The 21668-nt window shown below is 35.4% G+C and overlaps 1 protein-coding gene across 6 annotated transcripts in view; it reads right to left on the bottom strand.

Annotated features, from left to right (window-relative positions):
• LOC101744992 (apoptosis-stimulating of p53 protein 1) overlaps nucleotides 1-21668 on the bottom strand; it is a 270821-nt gene that overhangs the window by 200756 nt on the left and 48397 nt on the right. For 5 of the 6 annotated variants that reach the window (XM_062673667.1, XM_062673661.1, XM_062673664.1 and 2 more), the window contains 2 exons: nucleotides 19407-19560; nucleotides 13130-13219 (listed from right to left, as the gene is read on the bottom strand). In XM_062673667.1, coding sequence (XP_062529651.1) covers nucleotides 13130-13219; nucleotides 19407-19560 — 244 coding nt within the window. Of the gene's footprint in view, nucleotides 1-10732; nucleotides 11514-13129; nucleotides 13220-19406; nucleotides 19561-21668 lie in introns of those variants that run through there. The other variant, XM_038017357.2, reaches the window with a different exon arrangement.

Raw genomic sequence — 21668 nt, 5'->3', positions numbered from 1 at the left:
GTTAAACATTTATCGCTTTCCTGAACGACGTGGGACTGCGGTCTATTGTTTTGCTAATCCCAGGCCTATTCCCAAGAAGAGTTGACGTCAGACACGCGCCGGTCTTAAAATTGTAGGTCAGATCAAATTAAAACACAAATAAACGTTCTGCTGACGAGGTATCGTGGGACAAGGGCATGAAGAAGTAACAACGAAGCATTTAATTATCCTCTAATATTTTTTCTTTGACTTGACATTTTAGAATAATTACAACTGTAGCGAAAATTTACATAAGCGCTTACCAAGTAACTACCCATTTTTATGGTTCGGAAATAATTATTCAGCCCATTTAAAAAGTTTAATTTAATCCGGAAACTGTTTTTGGCAGTTTAACTAACATACTCTCTTCTTATACATAATAATTAGGCATTCCACAGATAATTCCGGTTTATTTCCGATAATATTTTAGGAGTTGTTCCAAACCATATAATTTAAGAAATTCATTATAAAGAGCATAAGTAATTAGAAATGTAATGTTTGTTGGCAGTTTTTGACAAACGAAATTTGATATGTGAGTTGGAGTGAAATTTAATCTTTTTTTTGGTTCAACTATTTTACCCTTCAGATCGACTCATTAGAAAAAAGGCAGTATGCTGATATCCCCACCTATATAGACTTACAATACATACTCCAGTCAGTGAAATTAAGAGCGGGAAAAGTAATTAATTGTGTGGAGCATATTCATACCGCTGATGCCGTTGAGCTGAGGTAATGTAATACAAGCAAGAAGGCCGGGGTCCCGCACCTGTACCCGTGACAAATAGTCGAACAAACTATTAATGTAGCATTCCTCTATGTTCCCATAAATCTATGGAACGAGAATGCTTTAGAAACATCAGAAGATTTATTTCGATCGTCTCAGGGAAAGGAAACATGCATTAATCAGTTTTTATACCGGGCAGTGCCACGGTAATATGTAAATAATGGAGAAATTATGGTGGAATCTGAAACAATTCCTTGGAATACCATGCGCATTCTTCGAAAAAGCGGCGCGTCACGATAACCCTTTCATCGTGGCCGCCTCTATCTGCGTATCCGACTCAGGGCGACGGGGCAACCCATAACCACCGTCGCCCAAAACATGTTGTACCGGATTCTCCAGATCCACTCCCGCTGTCTAAGCACCGGTCACCGTTCCCGTCGAACTCGTCAAATAGCTCATCAAAAAGTACGACATGCAACCTAGCCCACAGACACAACTCACTGAGTTGCTTGTCGGATCTTCTCAGTGGGTGGCGATTCCGATCCGATGGTAGCTACAGTGAAGCCCTGCTCTTGCTGGGGCTAGTGTTAGCAATTTTTCTCAGGTTGAACCCGTGAGCTCACCACCCGTCCGAGCATAGCCGGAATAACCCTTTAGACTACAATCGATTAGATATAGGAAAAAGAAGAAAACCATGCACGGAATATGCAGCATACTTAGATAATACATATAAATACTAACGAGAGAGAACTTTTTTAAACACATAAGGCTCTAAGCGGTCCGTAATTTATAACTGGAAGCACTTGGTATTTTTCTGAGCTATTGATGGCAGTAATACTCAATATTATTAATTTTTTTTACTTGCGCAATATGGCATTCTATAAAGAATGCATCATCTTCAGCTTTTTTCAAAGGTTGAATTGGTAAGATACCTTTCCTTAACAGTAAACCTTCAGCTGTTCTGCACAGCACGAGCGACTAAGCGATTACAAGAAATGTCACTTGCACTTCAAGTTTTTGACCGATTGTCAAGGTGTTTATAAAATTAAAATTATTCAAAATTTAGATACCCATTCAATACATCAAATAATCGTCTAGTCCAGTAGTGAAGTCGCAAACTTATCAAAATATTTCGATGAATCTGCTTAGTATTTCTGTCCTGGTTTAATGCTTCAATTAGCTACTAGCACTAAATTAACTACTAAATTTGAAAATTAACAAATAATAAAAGAAACAAGTAAAAAACCAAATATTTCTGTATTAAGTATAACATTTTCACACACGAAATATTTTTCTGTGTGAATGTAACAAACACAATTAAAACAATAAAAAAAACCTAGTTGCTTATAAAATGACTACCTTTCTATAATAGAATAGAATAGTTGATATGAACAGACGAGCTTACAATCACATCATGCTAAGCGGTTGGGCCCAATGCGCTCTGACTGTCTTAGAGCAAATAGAAGTCTATATGGCATTTGTTAAACCCTTTTAACAGTAACCCATGATGGCTTCACGGCAGAAAAGGAACAGGATGATGATACGCATACGTACAGACATGATCTACCACCACAATTTTTTTTTAATTGTGTGTTTTTATGATCTATTCCGTAAGGTATCAAGGTAATGCGCAATTATTTCATAAGTATGATACGTTGTAACGATTTAAAATATGTTAATTCAGATTACAGAGCTGATACTTGTGTTTATTCGGCGTGTTAGAGCTTAGTATTGATATTTATGTAAGCCTATTTTTGTCACGTTATTAATCTGATATCGACTTCACATAATCAACTTTCTAAGCCTGATATAATCGACATGACAGCTGTCTTAAAAATTACGTATACGAACCATGGAAAAATACAGTTAAACGCTACCTTTTCGAAATGTGTATAAGAATTCACATTCTTCTTTAAACATTTAAATTTATAACTAGCGTAATTTGACCTTATTAATTTTATAGAACCACTTGACATTCGAAATAAAACCGGTTTTTAGAAAACGCATACATACATTCAAAAGTTAAGTTACATGCGACTAATCTTGATTTTATGGTTCTAAATAAAACCTTTGGTTGAATACAAATGAATAGTAATGTGTACTAAGCATTTAATGTCGTTCTGTCAAATGAAAGGTCACTAGGCTCGCTAATTCGAAAAATTGTGGACTTTATTGATACCATCAGATACCTATTTTGTATTTATCAATCTTCTCGGACAGTCAAGTGAATAGAGTATCAGTATAGTTCTTTATTTAAAAAAAAGTTTTGTTAAATGCTATTCTAATTTAAATCGATTTAAATCTTTTGACAGTTCGAAACAGTACTCACGATTGAAACACGATACAATCTATTTTGACCACAAACGGTCACCATTTAAATGTAAATGTTCGGTAAACGATACATATTGCACCTTTGTTCGATCTATTAATATACTTTAATCGCGATGTAATTAATCGATTACATTTGTTGTTAGACATAATCTTAGCATTAAGCGAGTCTATCTTCAAATGCTCATTTTTTTGGTTATTTACGTTAAATTTAAATTGCTAACAGAAACAGAAAAAAACTGTTTGCATCATCATCAATATTCCATTTTCAACATTTGATTTTTTAATTCATTTTTGTGCTTTTTTCATATGGTTTTTCAGTAGAGCAAAAAAGCAACGGGGTAATAGTTTCCAAGGCCAAAGAGTAAAATGGGCTATACATAATATAATCCCGAGGGCAGTCCAGATGTTTGGTTGTTAGAAAATTATTCAATTACAAGTTTAAGGCTTTTGATGAGGGAAAATGTGGCGTTCATAATCGTAAACAGAATTGGAAATAAATAAAAACAAACAAGCAAGTACATGAAGTTTATATTCCCATTTATGTTAATGTATATAGTAAAAACGAGGATACAACCGTAGGACACATTTAGAGTTTGTATTTAGTAAGTGTTTTATAAAATGGATACAAAGAGTAAAACAGCGAATTTTTTTTTTTTGTAGCTTAGATGGGTGGGCAAGCTCACAGACCACCTGGTGTTAAGTGGTTACTGGAGCCCATGACATCCACAACGTTAATGCGCCACCCACCTTGAGATATAAGTTCTAAGGTTTCAAGTAAGTTTGCTTAAATCTCAACTCCGAATATAGAGTATCGAGAGTATCAGTGTTAGGTAGTGGTTTGACTGTCCCTTGGTATTGCTGACGTCCATATGCGACGGTCGACGGTAACCACTCACCATCAGGTGCATCGTAATGCTCGCATGCCTACAAAAAGCAGTCAAAAAATTATTACGCTAAAAACGTTAAATTGAAAAATCAGTACAAGCTGCTCCAATATACCGCACTTGAATGAATACAAAAGGTATCATCATTTTCTTCAACACGGAAGGTGTCTCTAAATCAAAGCGTCTTCGTTTAGTTCCAGACTTGGAATTCACATTGCTCGCGTTTGCATTAACAAGTCATTGAATTGTAAGACAATGGCAATGCAGGAAATGGATACGCATACGTTTCTTGTGAAGCTCAATCAAATGAAAGTTATACATCACTTCTCTTAGATGTTATTACAGTGAAATTGATAGGAATTAGTGAATCCTATATGAATTAGTGAAATAGTGAAACTGACATAGCATTAGAAAATTACATGAAAAATCAATATAAAGTATATTAGCTTATTTATCAATACGTCGCTTTTCCTAAGTTTAAAACGGTCTTATGTGAACACTTTATACCCTTACTAGCGACTCGCCCTCGTTTTGCTTCGGAAACTGTTATTTATTATTGATTTCTCCACTATTTAATGGATGTTATTATACATATAAACCTTCCTCTTCAATCACTCTATCTACTAAAAAAAACCACATCAAAATCCGTTGCGTAGTTTTAAAGATTTAAGCATACATAGGGACAGAGAAAGCGACTTTGTTCTATACTATGTAGTGAGTATTCACTCGTCGAGCCCTCACTGTTTCAAGGATAAACCGTCACTTCAGAATTGCATTCAGCCAAGCTCAATTCGAATAGTTTAAACGAAAGTAATTCAGGCAAATCTATTCTAACATTAATCCTGAAGTCAGCAATCTACGTCTGTAGGGCTATTGTCGAGAGATCCAAGATACTAGTGACAATGAGGCCACGACAATTAAATGTCGGCGTTTAGATAGCTGAAACAATTCACAATGGCACGTGAGAGGAATGGCATGGGATTTTTTCTCTATTCATTTGTATGGGGCACTTTGTTCCTCGTGGCTCCGACTGTTGTGTTTAACGCTTGAACTATACCCGAATTAATAGATAGGTAATTAAGATTATATTATTTTTGAAGGGTATCTTTTCTTGTAATCTCGACGTGAGGTTTTTTTTTGTAATATGTGTTTGTTTGTATAATAATATAATGACCTAAAAACAGACTGTGCTCAAACGTTCGTTACGATTCGATTTGAATAATTTTTACATAATATTAAAATCGAATATAACATTAATCATATACACCTACACAATCCAACGATAAGTATTGTAACTCATATTTTTGGCGGCAAAGCCCGCAACCATTTAATCGTAGATTCCTAACTTATCACTCGCTTACACTTGCGATTCACAGAACTGGTTCTGGCAACCCATCCACTTCATCTTGGTGTTGGTCAACTTTCTCGAGATTCCAAACGGGCTCCGGGTCGCCATGGAGCCTGACACTGTCAATATTTAGACGATCAACAGCCGACTATGTTGTTTTCCGCACTATTCAACGCTTAAACAATAAACTCGGTCCCATTAAATACTGGACAACCAAAGTTCGAAAACATCATTAATATTCTATTTATTTATTTATTTATTTATATACACACAGAAAACAAGACACAGTACAGAGTAATAGGAAAATTATGTACAAAGGCACTATAAAGAAATGCTTAAAAAACTACACTGTTTTAAGTTAAATTGTGTAAGCAGTTTGGTTTTTCATTATTATTTTTTATTGCGTGTATAATGTATGTGACTGAACAATTTTAGGGCCCATTTGATATTATGGGCTTATCGCAGCCCATAGACGACAAAATGCGGATGCCGCCATCGAGATTGAGATGAGAGATCGATTGTAATGTTTTATAACCGCTGTCTTATCCTTCAAAATGGAATGCATGATTGCTTCGGAACAGTAACAGACCAGAAGATGGTACCCACCTGAGCAAGCTCGAGCGACGTCATCTACTACCATCGGTCGCAGTATTAGTATACTTAGAGAATGCTACCAGTGCGACATTACAATATGCTCTAAATTTGATTTTTACTAAATGCTATACTTCCCTCATCGCGGAAGTAGTTCGTGAAATAAGCTACTAAGTACGTATTCCTATACATTCCCTTCGACTATATTTACAGATACGGTCACCACAAGATTAAAAGCGTCTAACTTAGACATTATTGAACCTATGCTATTTCAAGAAATTAATTTGAAAAAAGCGTATGGTTATTTATCTAAACTGTATATACAAAAATTCATATACTAAGAGTTTCATCTTTAAACTACAGACAAAACTATTCCGAATTATAGAGCAATTTAAGAAACATTTCACTTTTAAGTTTTTGAACAAACACGCTCTAAATATGTTTGAGAGTAACTAACGTACACATGCTAATGATTCTGAGAGCAACATTATCAAGAGAAAGTAAATCTAATGTATTGTCTGATTTGCACATACGAATTATGTAAGTAAAGAATGAGAGAAATGTGTATTTTTATTTCCCCACGCTATTGCCAACTGTTCTTTCGGTTCTTGCGCAAACATCTACTATAAAATTAGCAACGTTAGTATTTTCTTCGGTTTTATCGAGTCGTAGACATAATTAAAATTACTTTTGTAGTTTAATCTCGTGTTTTGATTGTCATTTTATTATTTACGACGTTTCGAATTCGTTAAAGTTTTTCTGGTCACGGACGACGAAATAATATAATCATAATAACAATCCCAAATTAAACCATAAAAGCATCCAACCATCGTCACCATTAGTTATGCGTTACATGAATGTTCGGAGTTGGCCGAAATTGGTCGGAATTGGCTCGTTCTGGCATATCATTTCATCAGTTTTGGCGAAAATTTCTATTGAGCCGAACAACGTTTCTACCCAAGTGATTAGTATTCAAAATGGCACGAATCGTCTCGCGAGACACAGACAGTATAACAGCTATTTCTCTCAAACATGAATGAAGATTTTCAGTCTCTATTTCCCTCGCACTTGCAATGTTAACTTCAGTTGTAGACTTTGATGGCCTACTAGAGCGAAATAAAGCTTCCATCATATCTCGACTACTTTTGAGGGCCACACATAACACACTAATCACACGCCAATGTTTTTGATAAATTCGATTCACTGTTTCCATCCGCCTTCTGTGACATTTTCAGTGACCCGAACACGAAATTCCATTGGAAATGCAAAATTTAACACAAATTCTTAGTTCTGTGTTTTTATCTATTATGTAATTCGCAATACACACTAGATATGATATTATTAAAAGGAGCAATGTATTTAATCTAAATAACAGATGCACGTCAAACTCCGCCCCAAATGGAAAACAACAAAATTAAGCAAATCTAACAACAAAAAATTGAATTTAGAGTCTTCACAAAATCATGTATTCCCTATTCTTTTATATGTCATATTTCTATTCAAATCATAGAACAAAATGACAATGTTTAAGGCAAATACAATTGAAAAAAATACATACGTTTTAAAATTGGTGACCAAAAATTTATAACCAATTACTTATTCTATTCTTGTAGAAATAAAAACGTTTTTGGATAGAGAGAACAAGTATAATACTATTCATAATAATCGGCTTCACACACACATCAATAAATCCAAATACTAAATTACGAACCCATGTCTTGCTAGAATACTACTTTGCAAATGATTCTAGACTTTGGGCTTGTTTGTGTGGGAAGTAATTAATTTTAAGTTCAACGACCGAATAAAATTCCGCTTTGTTATATCTTAATTTCCATGATCGTACGTATCAATCGACGTGAACGTATTATTTATTATATCTAATTAAGTAATTAGATCGCGGTGTTCGGAAATTCAATTCAAATATATTAAAATCATAACTAACGTAATACCGCTTTGCGTGGTACAACGAAAATTGAATAAAATAAGGCAAATCAAGTTCCGCGGCTTCCAAATTTTAAACGTGGACTTTTCACCTTTTTTATTATCTAGAAATCTTTGATGTCTTTCAAGTTTTTGCTGATTTACGTCGGAAATTCAATTTGAAGAGTGTCACTTACAGATACTCTGCATAAATTATTTGATTAAAAAAAATATCTTTCTGTTTGTCACTCTAGTGTAGTATAACTGGTAATATAACTGGTTTTAAAGTTCTTATTATTTAAAAAATAATAATTTTATAAAGACTTCAATATTATTATCTAAATCAAAATTAGGATAAATGGTAATTACGATAAAATTAGGGGGCGGATGAGAATTAGGATAAAAGTAACACCTTTTTTGATTCAAAAGAAGGCAGATAAACCAATCGGGGTTCCGGTCGTTCACAAACATCGGCAATGCCAAGGCAACTGGCAAATAGTGGTATACGCTGATATCACTAAAGAATCTGGAGAAACAACGCGCAAGGAAGCTCATCGCAAAGCCTCATTATAAATTTGCTTGTACAGTACACGACAACAGAACACTCAGAACACCTCAACGAGCTCAAAACAGACAAATTAGATTAATCGAGCGAATGTAATACTGTCCCGCAATTTGTAGTAAAATACACTCATACCCGATCCTGTAGGCAGAATGATAAACAGTCGACGTCGCCCTAAACACGTCATTACGGATCCTCCCGATCCATTAACGGTGCTTTTAGGTACCACAAGCACCGGTCACCGTCCTCGTCGAACCCGTCGCTTGCGACGAAGGGCTCGACGAGTGAATTAACCCATAGACACAGCCCACTGAGTTTCTCGCCGGATCTTCTCAGTTGGTCGCGTTTCCAATCCGGTGGTAGATTCTGCGAAGCACTGCTCTTATTAGGTCCAGTATTAGCAACAAACCCGGTCTGAGCCCCGTGAGCTCACCTACACGTCAAGCAGAAGCTGATATAGCCTCTCAAGACTATCAGCATAGGTAGGAAAAAAAAAAGAGTAAATACTAGATATTTTGTATCAATAAAATCTAACAAACAATGAGTTGCATTTAAATATATGATATTTGAGTGCTATGTTTACTTAATGCTAAAAGAGTTCTAGCTAGGTTCAAAAAAAAAAAAGCATTACGTTTCGAATCGGTTCACTCTAACTAATTGAAAAATACAAACCCTTAAATTTTGGCCGTCATGTTCGAATGGAGCGATATATAATAATACTCTTTGGGCATTACCTGCTTCTAATTAAAGGCATTCGTGGAATGTGCCGCGTCGGCAATGGCCACTTTTTTTGTGGAAGCCTTAAGCTATCAATTTATTTCTTTTAAGGAAAGTGAACCTTAGCACCTTGTATTAACACTCAAGTATGTACTAAAATAACGTATTACGTTTGATTGTTTTAAAATTTTAATAATATACGGGCTTTTACACATTGTATATTAATAAATATTAAAAATTTGCTTTTTCGTTTTCTAAATTGCTTATTATTTAAATTTTGACTTGTGTTATCTATACTTTATATGATAAAGAGGACAGATTTGTTTGTTTCTTTGTATTGAATAGGCTCCGAAACTACTGAACCGATTTAAAAAATTCTTTGACTGTTTTGAAGGTACACTACTCCCGAGTGACATAGGCTATAATCTTTTTTGAAAAAAATTAGGGATCCTTACTAAAACTCCAATAATATAACCCAAGGTGTAAAAAATTACCTAAAATGTTATTTACATCGCGTGCCCTGCAAAACTATTGATGATAGAATAAAATAATGTACTACGACTTTGTAGACCACATTATTATTTACAAAAAGTGTCGGGACAGCACATGTCTAACTATTATAGTTATGCCGCAATAAGTGTTCTTTTATTTAAAAAAATAAAACAACGTCAAAAATCGTTGAAATTTTTGTTAAAGACGCGAGCGGAGCCGGAGCGGGCTGCTAGTTATTTATATTTAACTTGAATGTATGATGTGTATTTTTTTATTGCTTAGATGGTTGGACGAGCTCACAGCCCACCTGTTAAGTGGTTACTGGAGCCCATAGACATCTACAATCTAAATGCGCCACCATTGAGACCTTAGAACTTATATCTCAAGGTGGGCGGCGCATTTACGTTGTAGATGTGTATGGGCTCCAGTAACACTTAACACCAGGTGGGCTGTGAGCTCGTCCACTAATTAAAACACCAAAAAAAACATATTATAAGTCTTACATTACATTAGTCATGGGACCGAAATGGCTTAAAAGTATTTTTATTTTTATTATTTTTCGAGAGATGTTATTGGAATAAAATACCGTTATTTTATTAGGCTGTGACAAGTTTATTACAAATCCTACTAAAAAAAATACTAATACAATAGTTTATATTTCTTAAATTGTTTCATAACTTGAATACTAGTAATCGAACACGGTACCTACTCATAGAATTTTAGTGGATGTACCTACCAAAAATAGACTGATAGCAAAAATTCAATGAAAATTAAGCATATACCTACTACGTGTTGGCCAAACGTTAATTTAGTCATAACATTCGTTTGCCCAACTTGTTAGACGGGTTCGATACAATTTCAATTTAAATTGCGACCCACCTACTACCTTTTACTCTGATATCAAATGGATATAAGACGCACGTGTACCAATAATCATTTTAATAGGAGCTTCAACTATTTAAAAATTAAATTATAATATTCAGCTTAGTCAAACCTTTACGGTTATTATAATTTTATTTTATATTGACGAGGGGTACTTAACAACATCTTGAAATGAGCACAAAATCTATCGACATAAAATTCCTAACGGTATAATGCTATTTCACTAAAATTAAATGTACTTCTAGTTCTAGTCCAACACATACCCTGCGCAGCGACGAAGTTAATCTCTCAATCCTCTGAAAGCACTTTGGTACACAAAACACATAAGCACAAAACGTACAACGTATAAAACCTCCTTTTTCATTTAACACAAATTCGAACTTCAACTTCGCACTGGCACTTTTAACGAACCTACATAGCACTGAGGTACACAGCGTGATTAATACATTCACTCCGAGAAAGGCTGTATTTTAAACTAAATCGTAATTAAACTAACAAATCCCGACACTTTACGTCACAATGATCACTCGAACGTCCCCTTCATTAATATATATACATATACATTAAAATATAACTTGAATTGACAGAATAATTCAAATCAAACTATCGTCATGCCGTGATGTTAAGTTAAAACTAAGTTAGGTCCGCTATACGCGAGAAGACCGTTGATCCAGTCGGACCAGTCGACAAAGCAGCCGTTTGCTGCATTACCGACATATTTGAATTGTCTACCTCTATCAAACACCGTGGCTTAGAGAGAGCGAGCACTATGTCACAGCGGTATGGAGGGAGATACAACCTGCGTGAGCGCAAAGCCTCTAAATACGATGCCAACAGGTGAATTGTGTAAGAGTATGGGTTAGTTTGTGTGAATGCTTTCTTGATTGTGGTTTGATGATAACGTAGTATTTTGTACGACGTCATTTTATCACCACGGTAATGAACTACCAGAATGCGTTTAGCCTTTATCAGTTTCGTTTTAAATATTCATGTCAATTAAATTTGAACATTCATTTCAATTTTATTTGACCTTACAGGTTTTAAATATTGGTAAGTACTCAAATTAATGTTTACTTTAGTAATAAAATCAAATTTAAATAAGTTATTGAACTTTAATATTTTAATTTCATATGTGGCAGACGTTTTACTTTGTCATGGCAACATTGATTCACTATGCGTCTAGATCAATTGGCTTGATCTCAGCTTCGAAATTGTGGTCGCTTACTACATTCTTAACTTTTGTCTGGTGTATTTAGCCAGAGGAGTTAACGGGCTCATCCGGTATTAAGTGATTTTCCCATCAGAAAATCAGTGCCCAACTCAAAACGTAAGATTGAACTCTCAATAGCAATGTTCTAGAACTTAAAAAACTCTGATTAATGATATCCTTATTACAAAAAAAAAAAATAACACATTCAAAGCAACACTTTAGCATCGAGCTCTTTTAAAATGTGCTTGACGTCTCTAGTTAGATCCGAATCCATTAATCTTCGTCGCAACATAATTTGACTGTGGATTTATTGGTTTCTAATAAGTGTCTGTCACGCCAAGAAAAATAATGTAATTAAGTTTCCCGAGGACAAGGAACGTGCTAGTAACGGCGAAGGAAAAACTAAGTACAATAGGTCATTGTTGTCATATTTTTTTATGTTTTTTTGTTTGTCATATTTGTCATATTTGTTTTTTATGTTTTTTTGTTTGTCATATTTGTCATATTTGTTTAGTCAAGAAAAAACTAATAAAATAGCAAAAATGTCACGGGCACTCGTGAGATGCAGACATACAACTTCATGGTTTTACAGTGTGCACGGTTTACTGTAAATTTTTTGTCCCTATGTAAGCTTCACAAATTGTCAGATGAGACAAAAAGTATAAGAATAAATCATAGAACTTTTCCCGAACCATTTTCATATTTTTGATAATAATTAGAAAATACGATTAAGCCTTCAGAGCTTCATGCCTGAAAAAGTTTAGCAGTATTCACTTTATTGTACCTACCTATTAGCCGGTAACTACATAGCACTATTTAAAGCACAATATTTAAAAAATATTTCGTTATTTCACTCAAAAAATCGATTAAATTCAAACACTTTATATCCCGATTTCTTATTTAAAAATATTTAAAAAAATGTGTCATATTTTCCTTAAATAATCTGAATGACATTTTCTAGTCGCACGATCGTGAACCACACTTGGCGAATAAAAATGTCACTTGACAAAATAAAATACACGAATATATTTCCCATAGGTAACAAACGTTTTGCGAAATTAGCACATGTACTGTTCACGTAAAAGTCAAGCGTACATATTTTGTTAAGAATCATCATTGCGTAAGAGCAGATAGATTTTTCGGTAGCATAAAAAATTACTATACATTCGACGCTTGAAAGGCAAACGTGACTAAGCGACAATAACTGCTTTGTACATAAATGATAGGCAATAACCATATTCGATGCGCAAAAAATATATATTTCTAGGTCTATTAAAATCATTTCAATCCTACAGCTAGATTCGTTAAAATATAATTTTTTTCAGGTATTTCAACTTTAAATTAGTCAATAAAGTTCACGCATTGTCGCTTAGTCACGATTGCCTTTCAAGCGTCGAATAAGTTGTAATTAAACAAATCTTTTTCTACAATTTTGCTTTGTCAAACTTACCGATATCGATGTATTTGAGTACAAATTGCACGTCGGGCCCGAGAGCTGAAGCTACTTCTAGTGGTAGCTCTGTCTCTTGCAGAACATGAACTGGAAAATATGAAATAAATTAAATTTATAATAAAATTTATTAAAACTTTTATTAGCGATTCTGTTGTTGTCAGTATTCGATATTTGAAAGGGTGTTTAATATTAAATTATTACTTTTATAAACTAACAATCAAAACAAAGGCTTTTTGAAAATAATTGGAAACTAAAATCGATTTCCGTCCAAGATGTGGTTTGCAACAATTGCCCGAAGCCTACTAACTTAAGGACAGTTTCTCGAGGTTTTTTTTTATTGCTTATATGGGTGGACGAGCTCCCAGCCCACCTGGTATTAAGTGGTTACTGGAGCCCATAGACATCGACAACGTAAATGCGCCACTCATCTCGAGATATAAGTTCTAAGGTCTCAAGTATAGTTACAACGGCTGCCCCACCCTCCAAACCGAAACGCATTACTGCTTCACGGCAGAAATAGGTAGAGTGCGTTTACTGTCGGATCAAAATCGCAACCTGCTGAGAAGATTCAGCGAGTTATTCAACGCCTGATGCTATAGGCTAAGCCTTACTTCGATGAATGCGGTGACGATGGCGTCTGCAAAGCGTCCATCAACACTGGGAGTGGATTAGGTAGATCCATCAGGACGTTTCTAGATCAGTCGAGTTAGCAACGCCCACAATTAGAGCTTTGTCACGACGCGTCTCAAAGTAGCGTTCTTCTTATTTACATAAAATATATAATTCTTAACATATAGTGCTTAAACGCGTGGGTTTGAGAAAGGCCATTGTGAATTATTATATGATTGGCGTACCGCGGTGCTTTAATGGTAACCCTATCTATGTAAACCAAATTTGAAAGCTTATATGAAGCAGCATATGCAAACACCACACTAGCATAAGTCATGAAAGTGTCTCATCGCAATGGAAGTTTTAACTCGCAATAAGTAAGAACAATTTTATTAACCACCTTTATTTTTTTCCATAAATTCGTTAAACCATAGAATACACAGTTCTAAATAGCGAAATTTATCTACGAATAATTGGTTGGGCTTAGTCGCACTGGTTAAAAGACAAGATATAATAAAATTATCTTTGGCCCTATTCACAACAAAACCTTGTGTTCGTTTTCATGTCTAAAGCAGACGTCTACAATGCCTAACAGTATTATCATATCTATTATATTTAAGGTAAGACGATACGATCTGGTTTCTTAAAATAATCTCAAAGGAAATCGTTGTACAGCTTAGAATATATTAAAAAATATTTTTGGCTTTCTTGTCCTTACACAGGATATTTTGAAATTCTATCAAATAAATATACTTTTTACTATAAAACTGTTCTGTATTTTTCTTAAGCGTTTTAATTGATCAAAGGTTTATTTTTCTACCTATACTGATAGCCTTGAGAGGCTATTTCAGCTTCGCCCTAATGTGTACGTGAGCTCACGAGGCTCGATCCGGGAGTGTTGCTAGCAATAGCCCTAACAAGAGCAGTGCTTCGCAGAATCTACCACCGAATCGGAAACGCGACCCACTGAGAAGATCCGGCGAGAAACTTAGTGAGCTGTGTCTATGGGTTAATTTACTCGTCTATCTCTTCGTCGCAAGCGACGGGTTCGGCGAGGACAGTAACCTGTGCTTGAGGTACCTAAAAGCACCGTTAATGGATCGGGAGGATCCGTAATTATGTGCTTAGGGCGACGTTGAGTGTTTACCATTCGGTCCACAGGATCGGGTATGTAGCTCAAAGATTCATGTTGCTTACTAATTTCGTTCTGGGGGTAGGATCGCACGGGTAGATACCACCACCCTGCCTATTTCTGCCGTGGAGCAGTAATGCGTTTCGGTTTGAAGGGTGGGGCACCGTTGTAATTAATACTTGAGACCTAAGAACTTATATCTCAAGGTGGGTGGCGCATTTACACTGTAGATGTCTATGGGCTCCAGTAACCACTTAACACCAGGTGGACTGTGAGCTAGTCGGCACATCTAAGCAATAAAAAAAAATCGCACGTGTATCTAAAACTCTGACATCGACCTAATTCATCTGCCTATATATAAAAATAATGGTGATATATAAATATAAAAATAGCTGTCTGCACCATCTCGCTGTTTGACGTACGTTTTCTAAACAAACATTATTCGTTATTAATTTCGTTATTAATTTTGATAGTAAGAACTTTTTACGGTTTCGGCTGTTTAAGTTAAAAATAACGTTTTGATGGTATCATTCAAATCAGAAATCATACAAATTCCTTATTGAAATATGTACTAGCTGTAACTTTAATATTTTAGATGAAAAAAAGAAAAAGGGCAGTAATTTACAGCTCCACGTCTACACACATTACAGTTTCGGACGATAAAAAATATGAACTAAACTATCATTAACAACTGAGTAGTATAAAATATTCAATGAGTAAATAAATAAATCATAAGCGGAACCTAATCTGGCTCCTATATATATACTTATATATATTGATCAATCAATTTCTTACACTATTTATTTAATTGAGTAACACGGTGGGTGCAGTAGTGCTGGGCCGAGGGTCGTGGGTTCGATTCCGCGTATTAAGCAAACTTTTGTGTTATAAATATACTTCTTTCAAATACACCAAAATAATTCCAAAATAATTCCAACAAGAGATCGCATGCTTGTTTATTTATTTATTTACTAGCTGACCCAGCAGATTTCGTATTGCCTCAATCGATAAAATATAAAAGACCTAAACTTTTGTATAAAATAAACTTAAACCAAACAAAAGGAAGCCGTCCGACCGGGGACACATCAAAGGAAAAACAAAATTGTTATTTTTATTTAATTCCGAGCATTTTCATATTTATTTACCATTTAAACCTTCTCTGGACTTCCACAAATCATTCAAGACCAAAATTAGCCAAATCGGTCCAGCCGCTCTCGAGTTTTAGCGAGACTAACGAACAGCAATTCACTTTTATATATATATAGATAACCTACACGTAGTGCGTACCCATATATTAAACTTATGATTAATAATATATTTCTTGAATGCAACTTAAAGATAACAGGTGTAATAGTTATCAAAAATAATTCGGAGCCTTATCACTTCATTATTAATTTTACGTCGTTTCCGAGAATGATGTCCTATTTTATGGTATAGTTTTATAACTTCATCATAGGTTTAGTTTCATGATAGCAATAATAATAAACTGGCCACTTCTAATGAAAACAATTGAATTTTTATCGACAGGTATTTTTTTTAAAACTAGAGTTAATTAATTGAAAAAAAAATTTTTTTTTTTTATTGCTTAGATGGGTATACGAGCTCACACTCCACCTGGTGTTAAGCTTACTTATCATCGCAAACGCTAATTACTCTATCCTCGCCAGGTATCACCACAGCGGCGTCTAGATCGTCAGTACAACCCTGGCTACCGGAGCTCACAGACATTTATAACGACTTGAGATGTAAGTTCTAAGATCTCAGTATAGTTAAAACGGCTGCCCCACTCTACAAGCTGAAACGCATTACTGCTTCACGGCAGAAATAGGCGGGGTGGTGCTACCTACCCTTGCGGACTCACAGGAAGTCCTGCCACCAGTAATTACACAAATTATAATTTTGCGGGTTTGAATTTTATTATACGATGTTATTCCTTCACCGTGAAAGTCGATCGTGAACATTTCATTAAGTAGGTATTTCATTAGAAAAATTGGTACCCGCCCCTGCGGGATTCGAAGACCGTTGCATCTCTAGATACGAATGCAGCGGACGTCTTATCCTTTAGGCCACGACGACTTCAATGTACGTGTTGAAACCCATCGTTCGTCGTTCGTACGATTGGTGTGACTTCTGGATTATAATTTTGAATCAATTCGTAAACACACATGTTATTATAGTATCAGAAACAATTCCGAAATTTGCGTAATTGCGCAACATACATCATGGATATTCTTTTTCTTTGTTTTCCCTTTTCCCTCTATTTAGAGTCGGCGTGACATATTATTCTCTTTTTCTATTCAGGCCTATCATATTTCACGCATATCTTCTTTGACACACTACATCTAAGTGTTTTAGACCCCCGTCGAGATCGTGGACTTCCTTATCCTCCTCCTTGCGTCGATAATCTTCAATAATTTCCTACATAATCATTGGTAGTCTAAGGGGCTATTCCAACTTCACGAGGACCGGTAGATGTGCTCACGGGTTCGACCTGAGACAATTGCTACCACCAAACCTAGCAAGAGTAGCGCTGAATCCACTACCGGATCGGAATCGTGACCCATAAGAAAATCCAGCGAGAACCTCAGCGGGTTAATCCTCAATGCTAAGGGTCGCGGCCTCCTCTAATAACTTTCTCCTGGATTATCCTGCCCACTCCTGCCTATCCTGGACATCCTTATAACCAAGTTAAAATACTTACTATACTCGGTTGACAGCGGATTGATATGGTAGTAATGATGTTTATGAGGAACACCGAGCACTGTACCACCAGTTCGACCATCCCAAGGTGATAACAAATATTTTCATTCCTTCTCTATCCATTCCATTTCATCACTCGATTAGGAATGGTACTATCGAGGTCGGCAATTCTACGCTCACAAATTGAAGACCGTCTCCCGCGAACTATTTGGTGAAGTGTCAACGCCTACGCAAATTGTATAAGCAAACAAATCGAGCTGTGAAATTCTCTTCAGGGACATTTTTATTTTGTAATATTTATACGAAATGACATCAGGAAATTACATATGAATAAAAAATATGTTTTTCCAAATAATCAATCAAGTATTGTTGTTATTATAGGTATTTATAGATATTTATCAAGTTTCATTTAATGTCTTCTCGAACATCTTTCAGATTAAGCCTGTTTTATTTCATTTCTTTTGCGTAATTTGGTGAACGAACTCACGGCCTACTGAGTATAACATTTTTACCGAATGCCATAGATATCACGACGTGAATATCACTTTTCATCTTTAAATATGAGGTCAAGAACCACAATAATATTGTTTAGCGGCTGTCGTACCCTTAAAACCCGGACGCATAATAATTTCACACAGCTCAGAGCAGATAAGGGCAGTATTATGGTGTAGTACTACTCAGAGAACGCTGCTTCCCCTTCATAGTCTGCCAGTAGCCTGCCTGTTTGTTCCGGTGACCACTTAAGACCAGATGCACTCATCCGCTTATTTGGTGTTGCACAAAAATAACTCTCGCACAAAGTTCTGAACACTAAATTAAATGAAAAAAATATATCTCGAAAAATTTATAACCTACTTTTCAGATTAATAGTTTTTTAACGACTATGAATATCTATGTATAAATTATCAACTATAGATTCCGGCGAGGCAGGCTCGACTTAGTTAAAGACAACAATCTTGTCGTATTATAAGGTTATAATTTACATTTTAAGTTTTTTTTATACATAATAGCTCAACAGCTTATGTTCTATCTATTCTAGTAAATAAATTAAAAATAGCTTAAGACTTCTAATTCTTTTTCATTTCACGCAGCGACCACCCGTAGGGAGTAAGCTGTGATAAAAACAAAATAGGCTTTGGTATTTAAGTTAGTCCATCAAGTACTGTTAGGGAAAACTAAATGACACTACTAACGGCAAAATGTTTTTTGTCGGGATCTCATCACCGGTACTAACTACTTCGATTCTCAGAACTCTGTACTTAACAGGATTTCTACGTGGCTTAAGTTCTAACGATGTGGGAAAAATACGTTACGGCTCGATAGCAAATGTGTTAGATTAAATTTAAAAAAAACCTGACATATTACACATTAGATATAAACAGATTTTCACTCAGAGGAACAAAAAAGAACAAAAAAATTGAGGTCACGAAAACAAAATTAGTTGCTCAGTTGCAAAGGTTGAAGTCGTCGTGGCCTAAAGAATAAGACGTCCAGTGCATACATGCAGTGTTGTAACTATATTGAGACCTTAGAACTTATATCTCAAGGTAGGTGGCGCATTTACGTTGTAGATGTCTATGGGTTCCAGTTACCACTTAACACCAGGTGGGCTGTGAGCTCGTTCACACATCTAATCAATAAAAAAAGGCGTTTCAATTTTTTTTTAAAGATTGGCTTATTCGTTGCCGTCTGTGTATGGTTTCTAATAGATAAAACATTGTATATTTGATATAAAATAAATTTTAATATCGACGACGACGATTAAACTAACGTTTATTATTGATATTTTCCCGGTACTTTCTTGAAAGAATAGTAAGTGCACTATGAACTCACCTCCATGTAAAGGATGCACGCTAAAGAGAATGCATGGTTCATCGCCAGGATCTCTGCAACAGTCGAGAACATCACGACATGTAGTCTGCGGTGTGACGGGCACGGGAGTCGGCGTCCATTCTGTGCCGTTCTCGCACCACACCCGCACTATCATCTGTTAATATTAGTATTTTTTTGTCATTACTTAAGTTTATTGTTATATTTTTATTTCTAAATAAACTTTTAGTTAGTTTCCCTATGAGCGGTAAGTACAGCATCTAAACTCTTATCTCTTGCTTGCTCTTATCTTAGCGTGATGTTATATAGCCTATAGCCTTCCTTAATAAATGGGCTATCTAATACTGAAAGAATTTTTCAAATCGAACCAGTAGTTCCTGAGATTAGCGCGTTCAAACAAACAAACTCTTCAGCTTTATAATATTTGTATAGATATACGCATCTTTATATTTCCTACCCGTTTCTAACTCCCTAGTCATGTAGAGGTAGAAAGCCCGTGTGGGAGGCTACCACTGTCTTGTATATTTCTGCCACAAACCAATCATGAATTTCGTTTTTTTTTTTATTATTGTCGTTGTAGGCAGACGAGCATACGGCCCACCTAATGGTGAGCAGTAACCGTCGCCCATGGACTTCAGCAATGCCAGGGGCAGAGCCAAGCCGCTGCCTACCCTTAAAGAATCCGGTTGGAAAGAAAGCCGTTGCAATAGTACAATAATTTCAATGTTATTTCTCAAAGTACGTAGCAATATTCACGTTGTAGTCTATAGCCAATATATCTGCTTAATATCAGATAGACTGAAAAATCATTGTCCATTTAAGCTTATTAAAAAGTTTTATAATACTTTTATACGACAAGCGGCTTTAAAAACAATTTAGCTTCTCGCAAGTGATTTGGTTGTAAAATTCAACGTAACTCCTTCAAACAATTTCATACTTCGAAGAAAACGGTTGCAAGAAAAATCTTGTCTTAAAGTGTGAAATTTTATATTTCTGAAGGTAAGTTGGTGGAACAAGCAATCTACGAGAAACTACGAATACGGGTGTTGGACACTAACAAGTTGTGAACTAGGGGTGCACGTGCGACAGCGCCGCACTTAGATAGCCACAGTGAAATTGCCTACCCGGCAGGTACATTAACGTTCACACACTGGTCTGTGGATATCATACAGTAAAAGTTAATTCAACTTTAATTACATTATACGAATGAGACGTCTATTAGCTGCGTTTACTACTTTACCCATTCATTGATTTTAGCACTATCAAATTTGAACCAACTTTCTCGATTCCTACAATTAATTCTTGTTTTCTTGTATACAAATATTAGTAGTAATCTACCTAGTTTAAGAAATCATGTAGTTTGAAGCATAGGATTAATGGTTAGAATTCAACATTATGTTTAGAGTTGGGTTTTTCGTTATCTATACTGTGAAATCAATGAGTTCCAATAACCGTTTAACATCGAATGAAGTAAAAGCAAGATTTTCTTTAAAAAAAATTTCCTACCCTATGCTGATAGCCTTGAGAGGCTATTTCAGCTTCACCCTAACGTGTGTAGGTGAGCTCACGGATCTCAAACCGGAGTGTTGCTAACACTGACCCTAGCAAGAGCAGTCCTTCGCAGAATCTACCACCGGATCGGAAACGCGACCCACTGAGAAGAGTTTTCTTTAAAAAAATACCCATAACTTTTTAAGTTAAAAAACACTTTTACGGCGAGCGAAGTAGCAACAAAATTGTGTATTGCTATTTCACAATTCGCCTACAAAGAAATACCTCAAATTTTTTTACGAGAGATATAAAATTCCCTTTTGCTTCATAGTGCATCCCAAATGATATAATATATCTATAAATAGCAAGAATTAAAACACTAAATTGAATATTCCATTGAAACATCAATATTATTTTAAAGTTCCGTAATGGACATTCACAGTGATTTTAGCTCGCATATCGGTATTATAATATTAGGTCCTTCCATATGAAATTAACTTTGATCCGAAATATCTCCTCTTTAGTTAAGTATTCCAAATTCAAATTTATCAATTCATTTAGCTAGTACGATTGAGTTTTGAAAACAGTTATTCATTTGTTTTTTCTTCATTATTTTTAGCGTCGGTTATAACCGCACAATGGAAAACATGAAATATCTGCATATTTACGAGTACGAGTTCTACTGTGGCACCAGTGCTGCAGAAACAGCTCGAAGGATTAATGATGTGTACGGCGCTGGTGTCGCAAAAGAAAGCACGGTACGTTTTTGGTTTC

The sequence above is a fragment of the Bombyx mori genome, chromosome 18, assembly GCF_030269925.1.
Source record: "Bombyx mori chromosome 18, ASM3026992v2".
Taxonomy (NCBI): Eukaryota; Metazoa; Arthropoda; class Insecta; order Lepidoptera; family Bombycidae; genus Bombyx; species Bombyx mori.
This window is presented reverse-complemented; position numbering and strand designations above follow the sequence as displayed.